The 22,193-nt window shown below is 49.6% G+C and overlaps 1 protein-coding gene across 2 annotated transcripts in view; it reads right to left on the bottom strand.

Annotated features, from left to right (window-relative positions):
- Positions 1-22,193, bottom strand: part of REXO1 (RNA exonuclease 1 homolog) — a 47,826-nt gene that overhangs the window by 4,591 nt on the left and 21,042 nt on the right. For both annotated transcript variants that reach the window (XM_050986038.1, XM_050986039.1), the window contains exons 3-14: positions 20,994-21,095; positions 18,480-18,681; positions 17,653-17,816; positions 15,437-15,574; positions 12,906-13,029; positions 11,725-11,838; positions 9,748-9,885; positions 7,656-7,769; positions 6,387-6,460; positions 2,775-2,885; positions 2,334-2,449; positions 2,024-2,162 (exon numbers count right to left, since the gene is read on the bottom strand). In XM_050986038.1, coding sequence (XP_050841995.1) covers positions 2,024-2,162; positions 2,334-2,449; positions 2,775-2,885; positions 6,387-6,460; positions 7,656-7,769; positions 9,748-9,885; positions 11,725-11,838; positions 12,906-13,029; positions 15,437-15,574; positions 17,653-17,816; positions 18,480-18,681; positions 20,994-21,095 — 1,536 coding nt within the window. The remainder of the gene's footprint in view (positions 1-2,023; positions 2,163-2,333; positions 2,450-2,774; positions 2,886-6,386; positions 6,461-7,655; positions 7,770-9,747; positions 9,886-11,724; positions 11,839-12,905; positions 13,030-15,436; positions 15,575-17,652; positions 17,817-18,479; positions 18,682-20,993; positions 21,096-22,193) is intronic.

Genomic DNA, 22,193 nt, shown 5'->3' with positions numbered 1-22,193 from the left:
AGTTCTGCCAGCCTGGCTCCAGAGCAGAGGGGCTCTGGCCCTCTCATCCAACAGCTCAGCTATGAATTGTCACTATGCTGGAAGAACTGAGGATGCTGAACAGGTCAAAGTGCTCCCTGCCCTGCACCAAGGGGGCTGGGGACAGCCAAAAGCCCCACCTGATAAAGTCCATAATCACAGGGCAGGCTGGCTTTTTTTAACACTGATTTCTTCCTCTCAGGCTGAGACAAGATGAATTCTCTGCTGTCATGAGCTTCATTCAGTGGGAGCTGAAGGAACGTGGGTGAAGGCAATCCCACATCCTGAGCACAGGAGTGAAGGGCAGGGCCTAAGAGATAAACCTGTGTCCTGTCCCAACACAGATGACTCCAACAGGACCCTGATAATCCCCTCTCCTCTCTGCCTCCAGGCACCAGCTCATGTTGCAGGACAACCCACAACTCCATCAGTAACAGCTCCACAACTGCACTTTAACAGGAACAACCTGCTCCACTCCTCAGAATGTAAAACTGCCAATGTTATGGATAATCTCCCCTGGACTGCACTCAGCCCTGGCACCCTCCCAGACACACTGGTAATTACTTATGTAGATCAGGAAGAGTGAGGAAACAGGATAATAAAGCTTTAAATAAAACTTGAAATGCCATCAGCACTTGGAAGTTGCCACAGCCATTAGTGAGATATGGCTTTAGTGGCACAGCCCTGGGCCATTCTGCTGTGACACCCACATTGCTCTGGGCTCCTCCTCTTGGCAGCAGCTGTGGTGCTAAGAGAAAATCAAGCCTCTAAGAGGCCAAGGCAGTCATCTCGAGCTGATCTAACTGGAAATAATGTCTTTCTGATTATGATGAAGCCTCTCCAAGACTGGGATAAAGGGTGCCACAGAGAGGTAAAGTGTTTTACAAGCATTAAAAGCTCCTGCTTCCAACCCAGCCCTGGGAGCTGGCAGCCACAGAGGTTTCAGCAGGAGAGCTGTGGGACAAAGAATGGCTGAGGGAAGTTCTGGCATGTGAGCACAAAGACTTGGCTCCTGCCTGCCACACACTCCTGGTGACCCAGGACAAACCCCTGGGGCCTCAGTGCAGGACACACACCCTGGCAGGACAGCAGAGCTGGCTGAGGGATGGGCACACCAGGCTGATGAGGGCCAGGCAGGAAACAGGACAGGTAAAAGGTCAAAGTAACTTCATCAAAGTGACACCACAATTCCTAGGAAAGCTGGCACAGAGCAGAGAACAGATCAGGCAGGGGCGAGAGGCAAATGATTTGGGATCAGTCATAGAATCATGGAATGGTTTGGGTTGGGAGAGACCTTAGAGACCATCTTGTTCCACCTGCACTAGACCAGGCTGCTCAGAGCCCTGTCCAGCTGTGACACACATGACCCCACTCCTCTGCACTTCCACCACAACCAGCTTCACACAGGCTCAGAGACTGGACAAACAATGGAATCCTGGAATATCCTGAGTGGGAAGGGACCCTCAGGGATCACTGATCCCAGCCCCTGTCCCTGCACAGCCACCCCAACACCCCCACCCTGAGCAGCCCTGAGAGCTCCTGCAGCTCTGGCAGCCTTGGGACCATTCCCTGGGGAGCCTGGGCAGTGCCCAGCACCCTTGGGGGGAAGAACCTTGCCCTGAGCTCCATGCCAAGCCCTGGCCCAGCTCCAGCCCTTCCTGGCCCCCTGTCCCAGAGCTCAGCCCCTGCCCTTGTGCCTCTCCTGGGGAGGAGCTGCAGCCCCCGAGGAGCCTCCCCTCAGTCTCCTGTGCTCCAGCTGAAGGAGCCAAGTGCCCTCAGCTGCTCCTCATGAGGCCCCTCCAGACCCTTCCCCATCCTCACAGCTCCTCTGGACAGTCTCTAAAGGGTGCATGGCTTTTTTATATTGTGGTGCCCAAAACTGCACACAGGACTTGAGGTGAGGCCACCCCACTGGTCCTTGGAAATGAACAGTTCCTAAATTCCACCTAACACCCCCAGGGTGGGAAAGCACCCCAGGGAGATGTGAAGGCAGAGCCCAAGTTACCTTTAGTGCAAATAAGTCGCTTTCCAAGCTGTGCCCTATCAGAATGGTGTCTGCACTGAACATGTTCAGTAGGACGGCTTGGACATCCCGCAGGGTGATGCTCGTGTTCTCCAGGTCCTCCTCTGTCACACCTGAGAACCTGCAGAGCAACAGCACACAGGTGGGGGTCCTTCACTTGTAGAAACACCTCAAGGCCCAAAGCCCCTCAGCCCTTAGGGAGTGGTGGCCACTGGAGTTTCTACAAGTGCTGGCAGCCACGCTAAGCTCCTGAGAGAGCACAAAGCTCTGTCCCAAGGAAGAGCATCCTCACCTGGTGTTGTAATCCACCACCTTGGAGTCTGGCTTGACAAAGGTGTCATACACCACTTTCAGCTCTGAGTTGATCACAGTTACTCTTGTCAGCTCCAGTCCTTGCTTAGTGTAGCACTGCAAGAACAGGGCAGATGTGATGAGAGGCACAGGCCAACCAGTGTGGGATCTGTGGAGCCCCTCACCCAAGGGCTGCAGCTCCCAAAATGCAGCACATCTGGTGCAGCAAGGCCAGGCAGCAGCACTGCCCAGCATGGGCCAGTCAGAGCCTGCCAGGGCTGCACAGCCCTCAAGCCAAACACAGCAATCAATAAGAGCTCATTTACACCTCCAGCACCAATATTCAGAGCAGAGAGAATGAGGTCAGCAAACAGCTCCCCTTCAGCCACTTGTGTCACACCTCAGGCAGCCCCAAGAAGCTTTGTTTTGGCTCTGGACCCACCATTTCACAGTCTAAGGCATAGATCCCAGGGTAGCCATCAGTCGTGGGCAGCTTCTCAAAAGTCTTCACAAAACCATCCAGGCTTTCCTTGCGCCCATCGTGCACGTGTTGCTGAAAGGAAAAGACAGGGACAGCTGCTGAGCATAGGAACAAGAAGCCAAAGAGCCCACTCCAACAAACCTCCACTTGGGTTTTAATAATTTCTTAATGAGGAATGAGTTTTGAGAAGTTCACAACCACAGCAAACACACCAGTGGCACATCAGGGCTGGTGGCATCTCACTGACAGCACAAGGAGGAGCAGGACATCGCGTGTCTGGGGAGAAGGAGCTTTCAGTCTGGAGGAGAATCCATCAGGAAGGGTCACACTGAGGCCTAACTCTGCTGTAACTTCAGCTCCTGGTTCCTGTGGCCAAGACAAGGCCAGGTGCAGGATCCTAAGCCCAGACATCCCAGTGTGAGCACCAGCAGCCAGCCAGCTCCAGCAATGTGGGCACTCCACACCCAGCCAGCCACACCCACAGGAGCTCCAGCCCACCAGCACTTGAGGCGACAGAGGGCATTTCCAAGCACTCTGCATTGTTCCCAGCTAAAGCCCCAGGGTCAACAAGATCCAGCAGGAAAACTCAGGGAGTGATTTCACAAGTGGTTTTAGCCAGTGCATGACTGAGCTGCTGTTGCAACACAGGTACTCCCACACTCCTCCTCAGCTCAGATCCCACTGGTTCTCCTGAAACCTTCCTGGCAAGCAGGGGTTCTGAGCTGGAGGAAGTTTAAAGGGGAAGCAGGAACAGGTCACAGAGGGCAAGGCAGAGCTGGGACTGCCCTTTGCCTGCTGACATGGTTCTAGGTAAAGCCAACCTGCACCACACCCACAGGTGATGCTCCCCCTCCCTTATTCCCCAGTGGGGTTTTTTGTTGTGTTTAAGTTTTGTCTGTCCCTAAATCTCCATGTATTTGTGTACAACCACAGCAACCTGGGCACAGTCTCCTTTGCCATGGGATCACTGAATCCTCAGGGCTAGAAAGGACTCCCAGGATCATCAAGTCAACCCAGCAGCCCCACCAAGGTCACCACTAAACCACGAACCCAAGTGCCACACCCACATGCTTCCTGAACACTCCCAGGGACAGGGACTCCACCACTGTCCTGGGCAGCCCCTTCCAATGCTTTACAAACCTTTCAATGAAGAAATTTCCCCAATATCCAACCTAAACCTCCCCTGGCCCAGCCTGAGGCCGTTCCATCTCCTCCTGTCCCTGTTCCCTGGAGCACAGCCCGACGCCCCCGGCTGTCCCCTCCTGTCAGGAGCTGTGCAGAGCCACAAGGTCTCCCCTGAGCCTCCTTTGCTGCAGGCTGAGCCCCTTCCCAGCTCCCTCAGGGAGCTCCAGACCTTCTCCAGCTCTGTTCCCTCCCCTGGACATGCTCCACCCTTCAATGTCCTTCTTGTCACGAGGAGCCCAAACTGACCCCAGGAATTGAGGTGGGGCCTCAGCAGTGCCCAGCACAGGACAGGGCTGCCCAAAGGTCTCACCCTACAAAGAATGAAACTCTTCTGGTTTGTCCCAGGATTAAAGGCTGGAGAGAGGAGGAACTGAGGCTCTTGTAAAGCTGCCATGTGTGGGCAGAGAGGAAACCAAAGCAGGATTTGCATATTTTCCTGCACAGGTCACTACTGCAGGTACAGCCAGAGCACAGGAACTGCATCATTTGAAGTTAATGAGGCAGCTGGACCAACACTGAGGCCAATCTCTCCCAGATTCCACAGCCAGCACTGCTCAAAAGCCTCATGGATCACTGCTTCCCTGGTGCAAGGGGCTGCACTTGTCCACTCTGCACCCATGGCATGGAACTGCTCTGCTGAGGGACTGGGGAGAGCAGCTCAGCAGCCAGGAGACACCAAACACTTCTCCCTTGCAGCTTCAGCCCTTCCCTGTGTAACAACAGAACTGAGCAATGAAGTGAAAAAAACCCATTAGGTATTTTTCTCTATCAGTTGTTGTCCTGAAAATGCCCAATTCTTCCTGGCTGGGAGGAGAGCAGGGAAGGTGCTCCCGTTTTTGAGAGCCGAGGAAGCACAAAGAGCAGCCTCTGCAGGCTCCCTGGAGCAGCACAGCTCCCTCCTGCCATCTCCTGCCTCCCTGCCTCACTGCAGCAAACCCAGCTCACTCACTCAGCTGAGGGGCAAAGACTGGATTTTCCCACCATCACAGGGCAAAACAATTTAGCTGCACTTGTTTTATCCCCTTAAGGGAAGCCACTGTTCTGCTAAAGGCTTAAGGAAGAATTTCCCAGCCCTGTGCTTGGACACACACAAGCTTTTCTAACCAGCTTACTGCTCCAGTTCCTGAGAATGGTGTCTCATTACAAATCTTTTCTGCTTTCAAAGCCCTTCTTCAAAACTGAAGGATTCTGTGCTCCCCAGTGCCCCAACATCCCAAAATGTCACTGGGTGCACTGATGCTGAGCAGGCTGTGGATTCAACCCTGAAGCTACCAAGGGGTGCTGTGAAAACTGGGGGCTTCTAAAAAGGAGGGAGAGGGACTTTTTATACTGGTATGGAGGGACAGGACCCAGGGAATGGCTCCCACTGCCAGAGGGCAGGGCTGGATGGGATCTTGGGCAGGAATTGTTCCTGGGAGGGTGGCCAGGCCCTGGCACAGGGTGCTCAGAGAAGTGATTTAAAAAAAAAAATTCCTAAATTCATGTGGAAAAGAAAGAAAAGTAATAACCTGATCCCATCCAACCCAACTGTGCAGGGCAGGCTTTTATAGTGTAAAAAAATTAATTGTAACAAACCTTGAATTTTGCCCAGGATCACCTTCTACCTCTAGCTTTTGGTTCTGCCATGTGTGGCAGCTGCCAAATATAAAAATGCCACTAAAACAAGTGACCAGGAACATGCCCAGAGGCCTGAGAGAAAGGCACAGGACAGACTGGAGAGGCTGGGCTGGCACAACTCCCCTGCTGCCTAAGGGAAAGAAAAAAGCACCTGTGCAAAGGTACCCAGGCACTGCTCTGCTCCATCAAACTCCACACCTGAGAAGCTTCCTCATTCTTTTTTCTAGTGCTGGCTCTCTCAAAAGAAGTTTTGTGATATTCTGGAGTTCCAAGAGGCTCCTTGGGAAGGTTCCTCCCCTCACTACAACCAAGGACAGGCAACAAACAGAAAACATGTCAGAAAAAGATTTGTCCACCAGGATAAAGTTACCTTAATGGGAATCTGGAAAGGAAAAGATGGGGAAAAGGGTTTGGCACACTGTTGCCAAGGCCCTGAGACTGCTCCTTAGAAGGAAATCCCTTATTTCTCATTCCTTCTGTGATTCCTGAAGAACATGAGCTTTCCTATGCCCCTCAGGTAGATGAGCTGGGCAGCCCAGGATAAATGAACCCAGCTCACTCACACAGCTGAGGGGCAAATACTGGATTTTCTCACCACTGCAGAGCAAAAAAAAAAAAAAAAAACCAAAAAAAAAACAGTTGCACTTGTTTTATCCCCTAAAGGGAAGCCACTGTTCTTCTAAAGGCTTAAACAAGGATTTCCCAGCCACTGCCACTGTGAGCAGAGTACAAATGTCACTGAGAATAAAGAGGTGTTGTTCCATCACTTACTTTAGCAACCTGGCAGCCTGGTGACCCCACAGCTCCAGAGCAGCAGCTGTAGTGAGTTTCCCACCCACCTGGCACTGAAAGAGAAAGAGATGAAGGGTCAAGGAGAAGGCTCTTGTTAACAAGAGACCTGAACTTCAGCTTTCACTGCAGATCCCCTGGATAAGCATGACAATAAGGTGTCTAACACAGGGGGGAAATAACTGTGGATGCACAGGCAGCAAAAGAGTTTAAGTCTCTGGTACTCAGCCAGACAAACTCCAGAAGCCATTCAGATGCTCTGATGGAAAACCAGAGCAGAGCTCAAACTAGGTTAGTGCCTTGCTGCAAATGAATTCAACCAAGATCAGTGAACTCTCCTGGGAGTGCCAGACCTCTAGTGCTCCCAGTCAGCCTTTTAAAGGGCTGATTCTTTTCAGAAAGCACAGGAAGGTTTTCTCCTTCACTTTTCTGAACAAAGATGAAACCCCCCCTGCTGCAGCCCCAGTGCCACATTCTGAGGACAGCCAAGCCCAGCAGCTCTTTGTGAGGTCATTGCAGTGACAGGCACAGACCTGCCACCCCTGGGAGCGTGACAAGCCCCAAAATCAAGCTCAAAGCTGAGGAAGAGCCTGTGTTTGGGGCTGGAGCACAGGCAGCAGGGCCAGCCTGTGGTTATTAATTGCAGCAGTTTTGTTATGGGTCCAGGATGAGGTGCGATATGAGAATTGACTCCAAGTTCTTAGAAGGCATATTATATTATATTATATTATATTATATTATATTATATTATATTATATTATATTATATTATATTATATTATATTATATTATATTATATTATATTATATTATATTATATTATATTATATTATATTATATTATATTATATTATATTATATTAATTATATTTATTATATTATATTTATTTATTATATTATATTATATTACATTACATTACATTGCATTGCTTTGTATTGCATTGTATATCCTATCATATCTATTGTAAGAAAATGATATACTAAAACTACACTAAAGAAAGAGAAAGGAGACATCAGAAGGATAGCAAAGAATGATAATAAAAAACTTGTGACAGGCTCAGAGTCTGACACAGCTGGCTGTGATTGGCCATTAATTAAAAACAATTCACATACTGGGTAAACATTCTCCAAATCACATTCCAGAGGAGCAAAACATGGAGAAGCTGGAGCTTCCCAGCTTCCCAGGAGAAGCAATGCTGGCCAAGGGATTTTTCCTGAGCATGGCAGTGCCAGCACTCCCTGGCAGGGCTGTACCTCTCTGCTTGCGCAGCCGCCCCCAGTGGTGCACGCACTCCTCCCTGCGGATGCAGCTCCCCGAGGCTGACACCATGTACTCGGTGCCACAGCGACAGCAGATCCTGCACGAGGCTTGGGGACAGGAGAGAAACATCAGCCAGGTCACTGGAAGCAGCCCTTCCTACCCTTCACCTGGCCAAAGCAGAGTCAATCACCATCACTCAGCCCCAAGTGCTGGTAAATGATGTTTTCTGTTAAAAAGGATTCTAAACCCCTCTAAAGACACAGCAATCCCTCTGAAATCTGCCCCCCAAACACCTCCCAGAAGCAAACACAAAGACTCTCCAGTGGCTTTGGTCCACATAAGCTGCCCCCCAGCTCCATCAAGGTTTGCTGAATTGTTTCTCCATGCACAGCAAATTACGTTGGAGTCTAACACAGTTATTTTAAGGAACAGGATAAATAAGTCATTCTTTGGACACCAGAGCTAATGAAGCCTGGTTTCCAGGGGATCTGTGCCTTGTCACTTCCAAATGACATTTTAGCTCTTCTAGGGCACAGCTTTTCTGTCAGGATTTTCCAGCAGCTAGATGAAGGAGCACTTAGGGCAGGGCCTGGGAGTCTGCAACTGTTCCCACCAACCACCTCTGCTTTTACTGCCCAAAACTTGGGGAAGGGAGATGCAAAAAGCCACTGGGAAGGAGCTATCATTCCTCTGATCTCCATGCAATTCCATGATTCCACCAGAATTCCACTTTGGTGTGAGCATTAATGCTGTTAGCTCTGCCCAACTGGTCACAGTGGCAGCAACAGCTTTAGTTAAAGAAGGAGAAATTCAAAGATCCTGCAACATCTGCATGAAACTACAGGAACAAAACCAGGAGCATGAGCTCAGGTTCATATAAAGAAGCTGGCTAGTTCCTGGGAAGAAAGGGCTCTCACAAATACAGCACTTGACAGCGTTAATGCCAAAAGAGAGCTTTTGCCCAGGTTGCTTCAGCAACCACAGGACAAATGTAGGCACAAGGTGTTAACATGGATGAGCACTTAACACACTTTAGTGAGGTCTCTCACACAGATGCTCAAGGGAGCGTGGCAAAGCACCTCAACAGAAATCACCAATCTGGGTTTTATCCCTGCTGCAGCACAGCCTGCTTTAGGCAGGGGCTGAGGAGCAGAAATCTTGCCATGAGTTCAGAAAATTCAGAGGAAGACCCCATCCTGTGGGTTGACCCAATCTGTGGGTCCAAGGCCAGGTTGGATGTGGGTTGGAGCAACCCAAACCTTCCACCACCCATCAGGTGGAAGGTGTTCCAGGGGGTGGAATGAGATGGGCTTTAAAGTCCCTTCCAATCCAAACTATTTTGTTATTTTATGATCATATTATCCAGCTGCACAAAGGGCTCTGGGGAACTATTTGACGCAGCAGTGCCATGAGATCAAATAGAAAACTCTGCAATCCAGAGCAGCACAGCAGGACCCACTGCAAAGCCAGCCTGACCCTGGGTCAGTCCTTATCCCACAACAACAGCAGCTTACACAGAGAGAGACAGAAAAAAATCCTTCCCCTGGGAGAGGGGAGAGTCACCAAGTGCAGAACAGGAGCCTCTTTGCAACCTGGTCAATTGTTGATCTTTGGCAGAATCCTGCAATTGCTGAGGGTGGAAAAGACCTTTAAGATAAAATCCAACCATCAGCACCAGCACCATGGTCACCACTAAACCATGTCCCCAGGTGCCACATCCCCACATTTTTTCAACATTTACAGGGTGATGACTCCATCACTGCCCTGGGCAGCCTGTTCAATGCTTCACAACCTTTTCCACAAATAAATTTTCCCTTATATCCAATCTAAACCTCCCCTGGTGCGACTTGAGGCCGTTTCCTTTCATCCTGTCACTTGTTACCTGGAAATTAGAAATTAGAAACCTCCCTCAGCCTCACAGACTATAAACTCTGGGTCAAAAATAGCATTCTTAGGATGTGAAAGCTGAAGAAACTCTCCAGAGCAGCAGAGCTCTGCAGCCACACTCCCATCCCAGCAGGACCAAGGGGCAGCTCCTGCTGTGTCCAGCAAACCCTGCAGAAGGAAAGAGCCAGCAGAGCTTACAGTCAATCACTTTCTTCTCCTCTGCAGTGAAGAGCACAGCACGTCCAGCCTTCTCAGGGTGAGGCATTGGGTACCCATTCTCCTTGAGCTGCTCCTCAGTCATCAGGTACTCCTTGAGGCGCCGGTACAGGGCAGCTCCTGCACACAAACACAGAGCTCAGCTCTCAGCACCAAAGCACTGCCTGGTTTTCTGCCTTTACCAAGTCTCCTGTCCTCAGCAATTGAACTCCCCCCGCTATTCTGAACTTGTTTCTACTGGCTCAGCTCAGGATGGACAGGGGAATAGGTGTTAGATAGTCATTTTTAAAATCTGGCCATTATTGCACAAGTTGATTTTTAAACTACTTGAACAAGGAGCATTAAGTCTGGAAAGCACAGCTGGAACAGAATTCCTCCAAAAGGCCATCTTCAGCTTTGCTGATAGAACCAACCCAATCTGAGCTGAAGGGACCTTGGAGATCACCCCATTCCACCCCTGCCATGGCAGGGACACCTCCCACTGTCCCAGGCTGCTCCAAGCCCCAGTGTCCATCCTGGCCTTGGGCACTGCCAAGGATCCAGGGGCAGCCCCAGCTGCTCTGGGCACCCTGGGCCAGGGCCTGCCCACCCTGCCAGGGAACAATTCCTGCCCAAGATCCCATCTAACCCTGCCCTCTGGCAGTGGGAGCCATTCCCCGTGTCCTGTCACTAAATGTGAGACTTCTCCCATTTTAATGTTTAAATGCAACAGCTGATAACTGGTAACACAGACCTCAAATACCCCTCAAAGGCCACCCACAGCTCCCTAAAAAACTTCATTACCAGAAGTTTCTTCCTGCTACTGATTTCAGGCTGCTTGTTTCATTTCACAGAATAATTATAACTTCTTGAACTCTGCTCAATATCTCCTTTGGCTGCTGCATTAAACCCTTCCAATATTCCTGCGTGCCCTTTGATGTTGCTTAGCTGAGCTATATTGGCCCTTTTAAGCTTTCTCAATGTCAATTCCTTCTGCTCCATGGCCTCCCTGACTCTTCTCTGATCTCCTCCACAATTTGCCTACATCTCTTGGCAACCAAAATACCCATAACTGATTTGAGCCCACATGAAAAATGCTCGTGGCACAACCCTTTGGCTACGATATGACCTTACTGTGACATTGGTGAAAGTGAAACTGAGCCCTGCAGAGATGGAGATTTTTAAGTTTGCCTTTTAATCTGACAGGCACATTGTAAAGAACTGCTTCAGGGCAAGAAAGTTAAAGTAAAATAATGCCCAAAGCACAAGAGGCAGCTCTGAATGGTTATTGATGCTCCATCAAAGCCAGCCAGGCTGCAGCAGTGACCTCAGAGCCCCAGTGAGGACAGAAGGAGAGCACTGGTCGGTGGTGTCACCATCCCCCAAGGGACTCTGCAGCTCTGTGATGCAGCCAGAGAACAGAGAAATCCCAGCACTCCAGGTCATAAAATCCTGAGCTGGAAGGGACCCTCAGGAATAATTGATCCCAACCCCTGTCCCTGCACAGCCACCCCAACACCCCCACCCTGAGAGCTCCTGCAGCTCTGGCAGCCTTGGGACCATTCCCTGGGGAGCCTGGGCAGTGCCCAGCACCCTCGGGGGGAAGAACCTTGCCCTGAGCTCCATGCCAAGCCCTGGCCCAGCTCCAGCCCTTCCTGGCCCCCTGTCCCTGTCCCAGAGCTCAGCCCCTGCCCCTGTGCCTCCCCTGGGGAGGAGCTGCAGCCCCCAGGAGCCTCCCCTCAGTCTCCTGTGCTCCAGCTGAAGGAGCCAAGTGCCCTCAGCTGCGCCTCAGCCCCTTCCCCAGCTCCGTGTCCCTCCTTTGGGCACTCTCCAACAGCTTTGGATCCTTCTGACAGTGTGGTGGCTGAAGTGCCCCCACAACTCGAGGTGAATGCACCAGCCTGATCCTGCAGTCCCCAGTCTGTGCCACACCTCAACTCCCCCCTCACAAGTGACAGCCCAGCAGGAGCAGGCTCTGACCTGTCAGGTCCTCAGCTCTCAGGCTCCCTGAGCGGTTCAGAGTGAAGCTGGTCTTGGCAGCAAGCTTCCCTCCCAGCACAGCCTCGTGGGACACCACCTTCTTGTTACTTGTCTCTGCAAGGAGAAGGGAACAGCACAGGGGGAGAGAGATCAGGTACCCAGTGGGTGACTTCAGTCCTAGTTTGGGACACTACACATGGGCAAGAGGAGAACTGTGTTTACTCTCTTTAACTCTTGTTTTGCTCCAGAAATGGATTCTTTGTGCCACATGCTGGCCCAGCATTTCCATTCCAGCACCACAGAGAGTATTCCATTCACAGTCAGCCCACAGCAATTTTAAGGGCAGCAAAGACACTTTTCCAGTTCTGCTAGAAACTTGTAGCTCTCCCTGCTCGCTCTGCACTGCAAGGCCTCCAACTGACCGAAAGAGAGGAGCCAGCACAGAAACAACTTGACCCCTTCATGTGCTGTGTGAGGGCATCACCCACCCCCAGGAAACAGCTTTGATTCTGGGGCCCTGCAGACCAACCTCCCAGGCAGGATCCTTCAGCTTCTTTCAGAAAGGAGCTTCAGAGCTCTAGAATATGCTCAACACATCAGACAATGGCAGAGAGGGGCTTTTTACTAATCATTAACTGGCAGCCCTCTCCTAAAGGCCAGCCTCCAAGTTCAGCTGCTCTGCCTAATGGCCAGCAACTTAATGAAGACAGAGGGGAGAAAAGGGAAGAGACCAAAGAAAAAAAAATTCACAAGAAGAGCACAAATTGATTGTTTAATGTACCCTCTCGAGAGCCAATAATGAAATGTCTTAACCCTCTTCGTTTCTCTCTTGAAGCTTAATGTGTGTAACAGATTTCTGTGGTGATGGACGAGTCTATCACTTTGAAGGCATCATGTGAAAGTTACTCCATTAGCAGGGCTTTTCATTTGAAAGAACTTGTGCTAAAAAAAACCCACCCATGTGGCATTATCTCCATTTAGGCTGAGAAAGCCAACAAAGCATTGCAGGACCTGCCTCTTGAAGGCCCATTAAGGCTTGCCAGGCTATAAAAAGCTAAACTGGAGCTGTTTGCCTTTCAGCATAATGCTGCTGAGAAATGGGCTCTGGCTTTTGAAACAAGTTTCTCGGTGTGGTCTGCAATCCCAGCAGGGCTCCAACAGTTCAGCTGCAAGGTACCTACTGTTGGTGCTGGCTGGGGAGTTGGGCACGAGGCTGCGGAGCTTCTTCAGGGTGTTGACGGCCACGTTCAGGTAGATGTTGCGACTGGTGCTGCGCTCGTAGGCCACCTTCTCCTCTGCCAGGGCCTGGAACAGCAGAAGTCATCACCACACACTCCCTTCCACTGCTCACAGAGCCCCAGAACGGCTTGGGCTGGGACGTGACGAGGTCTCTGGTGTTGAGATGACCCCGAGGTGTTAGAAGTCTCTTTTTCCCAGCCCCGAGATGGAAAAAGAAGGCAGAATTCCTTGGCTCTCTTCTCAAGGTTGTTTATTCTCTGTTATCTATCACACTGTCTGTCTGACCTGCTGAGATCTGTCCAGCAGTTTGGATTGTGGCACACTGACTGTCCTCAGGGCAGTGTTATCTTTTTATACTAAGAACTACCTGTACTTCATTTACAATATTTTCCAATACCTATCACCCATGTCAGACAGTCTGTCTCTACTCTAAACCAATCCACAAGTGTCACCATCACAGCAGAAGATGGAGGACAAGAAGAAGAAGGAGAAGGACAGGACACACCCAGATTCCTCCATCTTGCCTCTTGAACCCCCATTCTAAAAACCCAAAATTCTACTTTTTCACCCTGTGACAAATTCACTATCATTCTACTCAAACTCTTGTGCCTTGTAACTCCTCACACAAAGTTGGGAATTGTTTCCATGGACTAAAGTGGAAGGCACAGGTGTCTGTGACTCCATGCCAAGGTCTCTGAGCCCCCTGCCAGGGTCTGGAGTCCTCCAGGGCAGCCAGAGGAATGTCCTGGGTTCTGACAGGGAGGAACCTCAAAGATCACTTTTTTCCACCTTCCACTATCCCAGGTTGTTCCAAGCCCCATCTCACCTGGCCTTGAACACTTCCAGGGATGGGGCAGCCACACTTCCATGGCTTTTGGAGAAAAGAAATGTTTGGTTCTTAAATTCTGACTCCAAGGAGTGATGCCTCAGGTTTGAGCTTTTCTGTTTTTCACATTCTGTGCTGCTTTAGTGTTTGGGTCTGGGCTTCATATTATGGGATGGTGAGCTCTGGGCACAGAGCAGGAGACAAAACAATTCCTGCTCCAGCTGGGCACCAAGGACAAATGATCCAAATCTCAGCCCAGGAGCACAAACCCCGAGGGCTGGAGAGAGAAAAACAAGGGTGGGACTGGATGGGCTGGGGCTGGAATGGGACAATGAACTGCAAGGTGCAAATGGAGCAGAGCTGATCCCAGGGAGAGACCCTGTGACCTGGTGTCCATTTTGGGACCATTTTGGTTCATCTTGGGAGCAGCCCTGGCTGGGCTCTTGTGCTGCCCAAGGTGGGTCCATGGAGGCCTCCTAATAAATCCCTGCTTTATTCTTTAGCTCCATCTACTCTCTGTTCTAGCTCAGCCTTCACAAGGCATCAGTAGGACCACAAAAAAAAAAAATTGCCTGAGAAGGAACTGAGTAATAAAGCAGAATATGGCACAAATATGTACTTGCTCGGGTAAGTAAGAGGATAAAAAAGTAATTTTATTTTAAACAAAGTGCTGGAAAAAGCACTTTCATGTGAAACTTTCCTGAAGAGATTAATAAAACTTCCCTACTTAGCAAAAAAAAACTTTAATATATTTTAAATTGGTATCATCCCTTCTCTTTTCACCAGTATAAAGTCTGCTGCCACCTCAACTTAAGTATTCCAGAGCTGCTCTTGCTCCCAGGAATATCTAACTTTGCCATGTTTCATCAAGTAATTCTTGTTCTTGGAACTGCCTGGGCAAGGCTGCTTTCCCCACTTTGGTGCAGTGCAAGATCTTAACTGGTAAAGAAAGGAGCTTTGGCAAATGGTGACTCCTTGGGAAGGTGGAATCCCACAAAAGAAATCCTTGTGGTGTCTGCTTTGTTTCAGAACACACCACACAATGTCCCACATGTACCCAACTAACAACCAAGCTCTTCCAAGAAAATGTGTTACTCTCCCCACTCTGCTTCTGGAAATCCTACTACACTGTCCCTGCTGCTAGAAGGTTCCTTAAAAGTCTCTTTAGCAGCCTTCAGAAGCAGCAAGGACCCAATTCCCAACCAAACACATCTATTCCCTGTGCTCAACACTTTGACTCCAGGAGGTGTTTCTGGCTGCACAAGAGCAGAAGCTCTCTGACCACAATGCCCATTCCTCTGCATTCTCTCCTGGGGTTATTAAAGGGCTCAGGCAAGCTTTCCAAATGAACGGAAGGATGGGATTTCCTACTGGAAGCCCCCACTGGAATGACACTTGCTGTTGCCCAGTCTGGTAATATTTAATGCCAGTTTCCTCAGCTGTGGACAGGGGAGTCTTCAGGAATCAGGGAACAGTTTGGCTTGGAAGGGACCTTAAGATCATCTAGGTCCCACCCCTAAGTTTCTACAGGCTTAAATGCAATTCAGTTTTCTGGATTTGCTACCATTTTAGAAGGTTTTGGCCAAGGCAGAGGATGTCATTCCCTGCTGCAACCATTATTCCTGAGAAGCAGGGATCTGTACAGACCTTGTCGAAGGCTTCCTGGGAGGAGGAGCAGAACTTCAGGCACTCATCAATGAAGAGATTGAGATACCTCTGACGAATGTTGGTTGGGACTTTAGCACCAAACTCTGTGGGAATAACAGGCCTCTGTAAAGTGGTGCTCTGGAGGTGAGACAGAGAGAGAAAGAGGCTGGTCAGGCTCCAGGAGGTTGCTCTGAGGCTCTCCCACTTCCTGTTATTAATCATGGGGTGACTTCCTTTTTGAAAATCTGCCCAAAGCCAAATGTAACACGCAGCACTTTTGGTACTAAAAATACCACTTGAGGCTTCACCACCTTGAGTGCTCCAAGTCCTTCAGAAAACAGCTGCAGTTCACTCTGAAGTCAGCCAGGAGCCAAGGACTCCAGTGGCATTAGTCACACACAGCATTCCAGAGAGGGGCATGCTGACATTTCCAGTGAGAGCTCCAAGGTTAGGATGGCACCAAGCACCACTGGAGCCATGAATACACACCACCAGTTATGGGCACCACAGACAGGTTTGGTTCTCTGATTCTGGAGAGAGAACAGGAGGCCTCTCCTGCCAGGCTGGCAGTCACTTATCCCATCCCCACTTCCCGGGGCATTCCTGCAAATTGACTGCATTGGAGTTTTTCTTCCATTTTTAATACCAATCATGATGTTCCTAAAAGGATTTACCCCTTCAATTTAATGGCATGTTCTTCAAAAGCTGCATGTTGGACTGAGCTATGACCCACCACTGCAGCTTTCCATTTCACACCAGTTTATCCCCCACATCACAGCACACTTGCCTCTTTTTCAGAGAGGAAAATATTAATTCATCTCTAAAACACCCAATTGTTTTGTCAGTTGTTCTCCATCCCACCCAAGAGATATCCATAAACCAAGCCATCTGCTGCAGTCTGGAACAAAAACAGCTCTGTGGAAGATGTGAGCTTGTTCCAAGGGGAGCAACTGGTCCTATCTCAATGGGAGAAGTGCTCATTTTCCCCAGGAGACTCTCACCTTGATGTCCTGTTCAAGGGGATTTGGTCTTTTTCATTCAATATATAAATTCTCAACCTCTAATATTATACCCTTAACCACCTCTGTAATTCTGCTAAATATTTTACCCTTTCAGTTATTTATCTTATTTTTAACCAGCTTCAAGTTCTACGTTACTATGGTGGCAGTTTGGGTGGGAAAGGAAACAAATTACTTTTCACTCTTCTAGAAATAATCAGAGCAAGTTATGACAGATCTTGACACAAACCATCATCAATAAAGGGATCTTTAATCAAGCCTGGCAATAATCACTTCTGCCATCCACCCCAGCAAACAGCTCCTCATGCCATCCCCAGGCTGCTCCAGGAGGAATCCTGCTCTCACTTGTCCTAGCAAGTAACAGGAAAGGAGGGACTTAACAGAATCCCAGAATGGTTTGGGTGGGAAGGGGCTTTAAAAATCATCCCATTCTACCTCCTGCCATGGCAGGGACACCTCCCACTGTCCCAGGCTGCTCCCAGCCCTGTCCAGCCTGGCCTTGGGCACTGCCAGGGATCCAGGGGCAGCCCCAGCTGCTCTGGGCACCCTGGGCCAGGGCCTGCCCACCCTCACAGCCAACAATTCCCAATTCCCAAGATCCCATCCAGCCCTGCCCTCTGGCAGTGGGAGCCATTCCCTGGGTCCTGTCACTTTGCTTAGGAACTCACAACAAAGGCACCCAAAGGCTGGGCAGAGATCCCAGGGGGTAAAGAGAAACAAAACAAAAGCAACTAACAAAGACAAAACCGTCTTTTCTTTAAACACCAGCAGCAGCATGAAGTTCAGTGCTCACATTTTCCTATCTAGGTCACACACATTATTCATAACCACCAGTGTGGCCCACAGAGCCTGGGAAGGCCAAGAATCCATCCCTGGCTTTTGAGCACAGGAGGTTCCAAGCCCCTGACCCAAACACACCCAGGCCAGTCAGCACAAGGGAAGGCTCAAATTGGAGACAAGTGATCAATATTCACAGAGATCAGAGCAGCATTTAAGTATTTCTACCTTTTTAAGCTCCTACCCCTCAAGTGTTTAATTTTTTATACAATGCCATCTAGGAAAACCACAGGAAGAAACAAACCCACTCAATCAACATAATCAAAACACCACTCTCAGGGAGTGCTAAGTTTGGAACAGCAGGATCAAACACTCCACCCTCCCTGGGGAATGACAGGAAAGAATTCAAATTCCTCTTACCTGTAAGGAGGGAACGTGTGCTACTCTTTTGGGCACGATGGTGCTGGTGGTCTTGGAAGCCATCCCAGCCAAGGTGCAAGGCTTCAGAGGAAGGGTGGGGGCTTCAGACTCATTGGAAGATGTGACACTCCTGCCACCAACAGTCGCCTTACTGCTCCCGAGGCCTGCAGGGAACACAAAACACTCAGGTGCAAATCCTGCCACTGGGCTCCAGGCAGCCAGAATGAACTCACTATCAAAGGCCAGTACTGCAAGATGTGATTTTCTCAATTCCAGGTCTCCAAAGGGACACAAATTGGGCAATTTTACCCCCTTGCAGGCAAGGATGAAGAAATCTTCTGCCAGGAAACGTCTCTCATTTGGGTTTGTTTTGGGGTGACTGAGTCAGCAGAGTTTAAAGAGGTAACTCAGTCAGCTGGAGGCACTGACACCCCACACGTCAGCTCTGAGTCCTTCCACTACAAAGGCACAGCAAGGAGCCTTCATTAGCACTTCCCTCCTGTTCCTGCCCCCTCCAGGCTTACATGGAAGAGGGAATGAAGAGCAAACACAACCCAAGGAAGAAACAGAAAAAGGAGAGGCTGAAGTGAGGGAAGCTAGGTGAGACACATCAGGCTCTACCTGTCTGACCTGTTGCTTTTCACAACAGGGTGGAATTTCTCAGGGAAAGACCTTCCACTGGACACTGGCAGCAGAGATTCAAGTCATGGTCAGTCCTACACATCCCCTGACAGTTTCACACGTGCTCAGGAGAAATGTAAACACACGGTAGAGCCTTTGACCAGGGGGAGGACAGGACAGCGACCCAGATCCCACCGCTGCCTTACTTTGCTTGGCTGCTGCGGTGAGGGCTGCATTTGGCACGTGAGCAATCCTCCTCTTTTCTCCTGGCAAACAGAGAGAGGTCTTTTGAACAGCCCCAACCAGCTGTGCTGCCTGCTGCTGAGCCAGCTGGATCCTCTGGTAACACACCTCCTGGGCCGTGGGGGGACGGTAGGGCCGCACCACCGGCTTGCTCGGGGCCTCTGCCTGCACAGACAAACAGCATTTAGGGCCAGCAGCTCCCCTGCTCCATCCACACCCCCTGCCTTCCACTCACCCCAAAAGGTCTCTTCTCCTCAATCCCTCTGTTAGCAAGTAGAGGGTTTGGAGAGGACAAGATCCCAAGTGTCTTCCAGAATGAAATAATTAAGAGTCATCCTTCAACAAACATGGCATTAGTGATTCATGCTCTGGGAAGGTCTCCCAGCTCACTGGCACGTTCCTCAATGGGCAGGTGCTATTCATGAGCTGCTTTTAGTGGCATGATGTTCCTCATGGCTGTGCCCAGTCCAGTCCTGGGCTCTATCAACACCCTCAGCCTTGCCCTAGCACACAGACCTAGCCCTGTGCTGCCTACTTTGCTTTTTACTGCAATAAAAAAGTGACACCAACTCCCCACTCCTCCTTGCCACAGGACACTGAGCTCCACTGCTCCCTCCCTGAGGACACCTGCATCCACCTCTGCACCACAGCAGCTCCCACCTCTCTGCAGCCCTGGAACTGCTTAAAAGCCTCACAGAGAAGTATTTATGGGATCAGAGCATTACATAAACTGATTTTCTGAATTTCAAACAGGCTCTGTCCCTGCCCACTTCTGGAGGCACCTTAGTGCCTTGGCTGCTACAGCACAAACAGGTTCCACACAAGCTTCCTTTGATAGCCAAATTTAGGTTTGCAGGAAAAGTGCCAGAAATTGTGTCAGCAAAGAGAGAAGTTTCCTAGCAGCAGAAGTGCAAGAGAAGCAGCAGTGGTACAAACTTCTCCCTCTACTTAACAGCTTTGAAATGTGAGGAACAGGCCTTCCCTCCTGGAATCTCCTTGGAGGAGGGTGGCCCAGTGTAACACCTGGGGGCAAGCTGGCACCTCCTGCATTCCCAGCCTCTGATGCTGACAGCAAATTCTGGATACCAAACTGGGTGCAGTCAGACATTAAATTATAATTACAGACTTCCAAGCAGCACAGGCCACTCATTTTCTGCCTCACCTGCAATTCCTCTGGCCTCCATTTCCCCTGGCAACCAACCTTGAACTCAGCTCCCTCCCCTTCTCCTGCTCAGTCCCTCAGCCATAAATCATGAACAAGACTGAGCAAATATTCCACTTGGAGGGACACAGCAAAGCCCATTCTGAGGTGAAAAGTGGCAGCTGAGGTGTTACAGCACCTCCTGGGCAGAGCTGGGAGCTGCTCTGAGCTGAGATACTGCAAGGAAGGCAGGTCCTGGAGCTGCCCTGGCAGATGAGCACCCACATCAGCTCTGTTTGCCCAAGCAAAGCCTGTGCTGGGGCTCCTGCCTTTGGAAAGCATTTTGGGATCAGCTGTCACATTAAGAAAATATATTTAAAGGTTTGTACATGTCTAAAAGGTGCCTCTTTGCAATAAATATTTGAGTTAATGAATTTCCAAGCCATTTGCTTCAGTCTCTTATCTCCTCACTTTGGAAGAAAGGGCCCTTATCAAACCACATGAACTGGCTGGAGATATGTAGTTAAATAAAACCCATTGTATTGACCCCAGGGCTTCAAATTATTAAAGGCAAAAAAATCCTTCCTAGGCAGAGAGGAAAGGCAGAACAATTAATTTGGACTACCCAGCTCAAATTAGCGCACAAGCCTCCACTCTTATCCTGCTGCAACATAAAACTAATCTGTGATCAGCACCTGGAGGGAAACACATTAAACCCTCAGAGAAAACATGAATTAAAATCCCAGGGAGAAAGAAATGAAAAAATCAGAATTTCTTGCTGCTTCTTTGCTTTTTTTGTTGTTTTGTTTTAATTTTTCTCCTCTGTATTTGTACAATCGGGAAAGAAGAGTATCCAAACAAATACTGCTGAGATCTTGACTGATTCAGAGCAGATGTAAGGTAATGGTTTTAAACATCTGACCAAATTCCTGCAGGATCTTTTAGATCCACAAGGCACAGAAAAATACCAGCAAATACAGAGTGACCTTGTGTCCAGTTAATTTTTATTGAAATCTCTAAATTAAGCTATACTGGAGAAAAATGAACACCCCAACCTATCCCAAAGGATTCCCAAGAGCACAATCCAATCACTCTTCCCAGCCTACCCTTGCTTTTAGGAAGGTTTATTGTTTTGCTGCCACTTTTAACAGATCCTACACATGGCAGATTTTTGAGGAATTGGAAAGAGAGGAAATAAAACTGCCACAGACTGATTCCAGCACAAACAGCTCTCACACTGCTGCCTGGCCCTGGGAGTGCAGCCTTTTCCAGGGTCAGGACAGAAAATCCTCACTTGGAGTAACCTAAGCTAATCTGCTTCTAAATCTGCACTTACATTTCCTTGTTTGACAAGATGAGAGATCCTTCTTTTTTGGCCAGGAAACAAGGTAGTTAAATTATCTTCTGTCTTTTCTTCATTTGCTTCTTCTTTGGATGGCTGGAAAACAAAAGAACAAGAGAACAGACTTGAAGATCCCTCACAAGAGGGAGAGGTGGAAAGTCTCCTTTTGGGTTAACCTTGCAGAAGACAGGTGTGAACACGTGGCCAGCTGCTGGGCCAGTGACAAGAATGTTGTTGTGAGCCCAGGAGCCACCAAGGAAGCCAAGGAACAGCAGCAGGACATTCCCACCCCAGCAGCAGCTCCATGAGCTGGCACAGAGCAGGATCAGCCTTACCTGCCACAGGAGCCTTGCCCAGCCCTCCCCTGCCAGCCACTCACACTCCTCACCTCCCATGGCATTTTCAGAGTCCAGGGGGTTTGAGATGGGTTGGTTTTTTTAAGAAGTTGGGAACTGACTCATTCTGCCCTAGGCAGGTGCTGACACTTGCTCAACACCAAACCACAGTGCCCTCACCCCACATTTAGGGAAACATCTTCTGCAGGTTAAGCCACAGCTGTCACTGCAGGAAGACTCTGGTGACACAGTCCAGGTCACATCCAGAATCTCAGCAGGAGGCAGGAGCATCTCTCCAGCCAAAGCTACTCCAAGATGACCCCTCAGAGCTGCTCCTGGACAAGGAGAAAAAAATCTTGGAAAGCTGCTTGAAATTTGCCTCAGTTGTTAATTGATACAAAACAATTCACCAATTTATTTCTCAAAACTCCAGCTGTTCTCCAGACAATCTTGTTCTCAGTTTCTCAAAACAACTCCTGGCAAAACTCTGACATGAGCCTGACAATCCCTGAAATTCAGTAACAGAGCCAAGGCTAGATTTAGGGATGAGCTCGAGAACCACTTGGGACAAGCCTGTGTTCATCACCACATGGGCACTCTGGATGAGCACCTCACCCTGAATCACTTGGCTCCCCAGGAACCCCAGAGTCTGTTAATTCACTTACACCCATCATAAACTCTCACGATGCAATTCTCCCAGGCAGAAAAGCACTGCAATGCCACATGCAGCTCCTGCAATCATAGAATCCTGGATTATCCTGAGCTGGGAGGGACCCTCAGGGATGATCAGCCCAGCCCCTGTCCCTGCACAGCCACCCCAACACCCCCACCCTGAGCAGCCCTGAGAGCTCCTGCAGCT

This window comes from Serinus canaria, chromosome 28, assembly GCF_022539315.1.
Source record: "Serinus canaria isolate serCan28SL12 chromosome 28, serCan2020, whole genome shotgun sequence".
NCBI lineage: Eukaryota > Metazoa > Chordata > Aves > Passeriformes > Fringillidae > Serinus > Serinus canaria.
The sequence above is the reverse complement of the archived record's forward strand: the minus strand, read 5'-3'. Positions and strand labels throughout refer to the sequence as shown.